This window comes from Globicephala melas, chromosome 9 (genome assembly GCF_963455315.2).
Source record: "Globicephala melas chromosome 9, mGloMel1.2, whole genome shotgun sequence".
Classification (NCBI taxonomy): domain Eukaryota; kingdom Metazoa; phylum Chordata; class Mammalia; order Artiodactyla; family Delphinidae; genus Globicephala; species Globicephala melas.
In genome coordinates, this window is record NC_083322.1 from 11,115,297 (window position 1) to 11,116,981 (window position 1,685).

The window sequence follows — 1,685 nt, forward strand, 5'->3', positions numbered from 1 at the left end:
CTATATATGCCACACAATATTTTAAGTGAGTGTTCAAATATGAAAATGCATTTTGTTCCCAATGGAAATACAATAACCTCTTTAAAATGTGGTTGAATAAAATCAGTGTTCCAAGGTACGATCCAAGAATGGGTCAATGATTACAACGATTTTTCATGCTGCTATCAAAAACAATAAATGATATTTTCCTCAAATACTCTGAGGCCATATGAACGGATACTGAGTGGTTAACAGTGGGAAGTTCTATTACAGCAGGGCTTAGTTTCTCTGAACATGCTGCTGGGACATGAAAGCACCCTGACATCCCACACCCCAGCCCAATCACTCAGCCCCCTACCCGGCACCACAAGTACACATTTTGTCCTCTCCTTCCTGGTTGCCGGGGCAACGCAGTAACAATGCTTCATAGCTGAGTTGGGTGGGAAAGCACACGAGCAAAGCTCTTTTCTCTAAGTGATGCTCATGATTCATCGAGTTGCCAGTTTTGACGTTAATCCAGATAACTGCCCTAGTAGTTTCTGAAAGGCCCCCTTCACCTCCTTATTCCTCAGACTGTAAATCATGGGGTTCAGCATGGGTGTCAAAATGGCACAGAAGAGAGAGATCGACTTCTCCTGAAAGACAGAAGGGCTGGAGCGTGGCTGGATGTAAGTGAAAAGGGCCACGCCACAGCACACGACAACTACTGCGAGGTGAGAGGCACAGGTGTGGAAGGCTTCCTTTCTCCCCTCTGTGGACTGGATCTTTAGGGTGGTGGAGATGATCTGGATGTAGGACAAGAGAACCAAGCAGAAAGGTGTCATCAGCAGAACAATACTAGAAACCATGACTGCGATCTCACTGGAGGAGGTGTCCACACAGGCCAGCCTGACCACAGCTAGGAGTTCGCAGGATGTGTGATCAATATACTTGTTGTGCCCATGGACAACTGAAAGGTGATGGTGGTCTGCATGAGAGAGCTGACAGAGGCACTGACCCAGGATGTGATAGCCAACTAGTACAGAGCCCTCCATGCATGACGACCAAGTATCTCAGGGGGTCACACACAGCCACATAGCGGTCATAGGCCATCACTGCCAGAAGAACTAACTCAATCCCACCCAGGCCCAGGGAGGAAAATAACTGGGCTGTACAGCTCACATATGGGATTCCTTTATGTTCTGCAAGAAAATGCACCAGCATCTGAGGGACAATGCTTGTGGCATAAGAGACATCAACAAGGGAGAGGTTGGTGAGAAAGAAATACATGGGAGTCTGGAGTCGGCTGTCCAGTCTGATCAGAAGAATAATGAGGAAGCTCCCCAGCACTGTCACCAGGTACATAACCAAGAACAGGACAGAGAGAGCCAGAGAGAGCAACCCGAGTGTCCCAGTCACTGGACAGGCCAAGGAGAATGAATTCTCTCACCAAAGTATGGTTATCTGCTCCCATTTAAAAATGTGAGGATTATTAATCTGCAGAGAGACAGAAATAACAGAATCTACTGAATCACAGAACCATAAAAATAACTTTTATCAATACAAACTATATACAATTGGCCACCCTTAGTCAGATGTTTCACATCACTCATGGGCCAAGATGACAGGCTTCATCCTGATATACACTGTATCCATTCTGCATCAGAGAACAGGACAGCACCTTCCTAAGGACTTGATGTTGTCCCTGGGAGGCCCAGTTAAAGCCT

General features: G+C 46.5%; 1 protein-coding gene across 1 annotated transcript; it reads right to left on the reverse strand.

Annotated features, from left to right (window-relative positions):
• Positions 1-467: 467 nt before the first annotated feature.
• On the reverse strand, positions 468-1,432 carry LOC115851803 (olfactory receptor-like protein OLF3). The gene is given in 4 exon segments (XM_030854091.2): positions 468-917; positions 920-996; positions 999-1,347; positions 1,349-1,432. Coding segments are annotated over 4 exon segments (960 nt in total).
• Positions 1,433-1,685: the final 253 nt, after the last annotated feature.